Below are 3,752 nucleotides of genomic sequence, written 5' to 3' on the forward strand. Positions count from 1 at the left end.
CCTCTCTCTCTCTCTCTCTCTCTCTCTCTCTCTCTCTCTCTCTCTCTCTCTCTCTCTCTCTCTCTCTCTCTCTCACTCTCTCAGAGTACAACTCTTGCCTTTAGAACAAATTCACGGTTCTGCTTATGGAAAACAATAATGAAAGTTTTGTATGTAGTGTAACATATTATATTCATAAGGGTGAATATGCTGTGCCTTGTGATTTTTTTCAGGGAATTGGCTGCTGGTTTGCTGATGCTGATGTTCCTCGGCTATGCTGAGAGCAGCGTTGGGTAAGCAAGAATGCGTTGGGTATGCAAGAAAGCGTGTGTGTGTGTGTGTGTGTGTGTGTGTGTGTGTGTGTGTGTGTGTGTGTGTGTGTGTGTGTGTGTGTGTGTGTGTGTGTGTGGTGCACCTGTGCACCTGTGTACCTTCATTCTGTCCCAGTCCACCACTTTATATGCTACTGTTTACATTGTGTAAGCAGACTCCCGGGTACAGAACATACGACTTCATGACTGATGTGTCGTTATTCTACAAGTCAGTGTAACTCCATAAAAGAATCAACATCAACAAAGGTCAATGTGCGGTCCCTATAGGCATAGCTACTGTATATGGGCAGACATGTCTGTCTCTCAGTCCGTATGTGTGGGTAGTATGTATGTTGTATATGATGTTGATGTGTGCATGTTTCTTTTACCCTATACAGTAGGCTACGTCAGTGGTGTAGTCTACGTAGAACGCGGGTATACGGAGTATACCCACTTCTAAATTTCAGGGATTTCAGTATACCCACTTAAAATTGATTGATCCATTGTTTTGAATAGCACAAATATATACAGTATACCCACTTCAAAAAAACGCAAATATACAGTATACCCACTTCAAAAAAGTAGACTACACCACTGGGCTACGTATACCTTATATGTTATTGATCTGCACATCATCTCTCTCTCTCTCTCTCTCTCTCTCTCTCTCTCTCTCTCTCTCTCTCTCTCTCTCTCTCTCTCTCTCTCTCTCTCTCTCTCTCTCTCTCTCTCTCTCTCCTGAAGCCCAAGTAACTCCAGCACAAGCTTCTGTACGGAGTCTAAGGAATGCCTCCAGTTTGACCTCGTCTGCAAGACAGAAGATTATGAGGTGAGCCTGCCTTCAACTCCCCTTAGTCTGAATAGTGCCACTGTAACTAGTGTAGTAAAAAAATTATATCGGCAGACAAACAACTCAGGTGGTAAGCACTGCAGATTTTATTGATAACGGCCGGAGAGGTTATCACATGGAACACACAAAGTCTTCCATCCAGTAAGCTCTGGGGTGGAAGCAGAAGACCACCCTATTTAACCATTTCCTCTCCCACAGTCCATGGTGTGAGCTTATTTGGTGCACATGTGCTCCCAGTTGGCTGTTTGCCCACTGTCCATTGTATCATTTTCCAATGTATGCATTGTCATATCTTGTCGTTCCAGTCTTGTGACCACGCAAAGTGGATGCACATGCCTCCAATAATATTTAGTGTCCCCTGGCTGGAAAACTTGCACACCAGACTATGCTATTACATGGGGATTTCCCTTGACAAATATGAGTAGAAAAAGAAAATACATGGTTAATATAGAATACTAATAGTAGAAAATAATTAAGAATGAAAATTTTACTACACTAGTACTAGGACTACTTCTATCTTTTATATACATTAGCCACTAAGGACAGTCCCATTTCCTTTGTGACACAGTGGACTCATCTGCTCAAGGGGGCAACCCTCTGGATAATTGTGTGTGTGTGTGTGTGTGTGTGTGTGTGTGTGTGTGTGTGTGTGTGTGTGTGTGTGTGTGTGTGTGTGTGTGTGTGTGTGTGTGTGTGTGTGTGTGTGTGTGTGTGTGTGTTCTGCACAGGTGCGTCACTACAGCCCTACGCGCTGGGTGTCGACGGATGCGGAGGCCTACTTCATGGGTGTGGGGGCGGCCATGGCTTTCAGGAGGCTCTTCCAGTACATCTCTGGAAGCAACGAGGATGGTGGGTGGCTGTTCTCATGTTTCTGTGTGTGTGTGTGTGTGTGTGTGTGTGTGTGTGTGTGTGTGTGTGTGTGTGTGTGTGTGTGTGTGTGTGTGTGTGTGTGTGTGTGTGGGTGTTTACTGTCTGTGTGTGCACACATTTTCAGGTCATGTGAGGATGGCTCCAGGTCGTGTGTGTGTGTGTGTGTGTGCCTGTGTGTACATGTGAGTGTGTGTGTGCGTCAGTGTGCTTGTGTTTGTGTGTGTGTGTGTGTGTGTTTGTGTGTGTGTGCATGTCAGTGGCTATGTGTGTGTATGTTTCCAGGTGTTAAGATTGAGATGCCTGCTATATTGTTGATTTTCGTGTGTGTGTGTGTGTGCGTGCGTATGTGCGTGTGCGTGTGTGCGTGTGTGTCTGCAGGTGTTAAAATTGAGATGACTGCTCCGGTGCTGGTGAGGATCCCCGAGGAGACCAAGATGTGGGAGCCGGCCGTCTACACGCTCAGCTTCCTGTTGCCCTCAGCCTATCAGGACAATCCTCCCGCCCCCACCAACGACAAGGTCAGCCACACCCACCAATCAAGGCACAGCTTTACCAGTGATGTCATCCATTCCGCAATAGGGCTCGAAAGCGAAACACCTAACGATTAAGAAGGGTGTGTTTCTTCACATTTTTTATGCAGACGGCCTCGGAACAAAATACCGTATTGATACTTCATCTATATTTAGCTTAAACAGAGGTCAGTGGTGGAACAATTGTACACAGGGCCCCAGGGCAAAACGCTTATGGGACCCCCTACATGGCCTGACAAGATCACAATTGGGCCCCCGCCACCAATGGAAGAGTGCCCTGGGCCCAGGGGCAAATGCCCTGCTCGCCCTCCCTATAGCTCCGGCCCTGACAGAGGTGTCAAAAGGAAAGGTAGTACAGTATTAGTGCATTATATTGTATAGCACAACTTACTCCACTGTACCCTATGTGCTGTGTTGTTACTGAGAAGCAACTGCAACCACCGTGCGTGCATGCGTGTGTTACTCTATTTCACATAGAGACTTGGACGCCTATGTGTGTGTGTGCGTCGGGGCTAGACACTGGCACCTGCCAACCGGCCAAATGCTGGTAAAACTTGGCTGTGGCTGGTAAGAATTTCCGTGTCACTATCCAATTTGGCAGGTAGCGTATTCTATGGTATGACATATCAGAGAAGTGTATTCTGATATATATACAGTATACACTTTGCCCCTTGTGTATACATTTTTTGTATTTAAATTCAAGAAAAAGCTCAGTTACTCAGTTTCTATTTGTTTGTTTTCTTTCCATGTAGAAACCCATGCACCCATCCTCTTGCTTTTAAGCACCTTCTGAGTGTAGATGTACAGCATCATTATTTAAATAAAAAATACAAAAAAAAGAATTTCTGGCTAGTAGAATAGCTGGATGGCTAGTGACTCAGGAAAACCACTAGCCACAGTGGCCGGCAAGCGAAAAAGTCAATGTCAAGCCCTGGTGTGCGTGTGTGTGTTTGCGTGCTTCTGTGTGTTTGTGAACGTGCGTGCCGGTGTGTGTTTCTTATTATTTTAATGTGTGTGTGTGTGTGTGTGTGTGTGTGTAGCTGTACTTCACTGAGATGCCGGACATGGAGGTGTACGTGCGCAGCTACGGGGGCTGGATGCTGTCCGTCACCTCCAGGCTGCACGCCCACCTGCTGACCAAGGAGCTGCAGAGGGCCCAGGCCAAATACAACCACACCTACCACTACGGAGTGGGATACGACAGGTACACACACA

At 46.3% G+C, this 3,752-nt stretch overlaps 1 protein-coding gene across 1 annotated transcript in view; it reads left to right on the forward strand.

The window, feature by feature from the left end:
- The first annotated feature begins 218 nt into the window (after window positions 1-218).
- soul5l (heme-binding protein soul5, like) overlaps window positions 219-3,752 on the forward strand; it is a 7,679-nt gene continuing 4,145 nt past the window's right edge. Inside the window, exons 1-5 of the mRNA XM_063203705.1 lie at window positions 219-272; window positions 1,032-1,116; window positions 1,866-1,986; window positions 2,386-2,525; window positions 3,578-3,741. Of these exons, the coding sequence (XP_063059775.1) occupies window positions 235-272; window positions 1,032-1,116; window positions 1,866-1,986; window positions 2,386-2,525; window positions 3,578-3,741 (548 nt within the window). The 5' untranslated portion in view covers window positions 219-234. The remainder of the gene's footprint in view (window positions 273-1,031; window positions 1,117-1,865; window positions 1,987-2,385; window positions 2,526-3,577; window positions 3,742-3,752) is intronic.

The sequence above is a fragment of the Engraulis encrasicolus genome, chromosome 1 (genome assembly GCF_034702125.1).
Source record: "Engraulis encrasicolus isolate BLACKSEA-1 chromosome 1, IST_EnEncr_1.0, whole genome shotgun sequence".
Classification (NCBI taxonomy): Eukaryota; Metazoa; Chordata; class Actinopteri; order Clupeiformes; family Engraulidae; genus Engraulis; species Engraulis encrasicolus.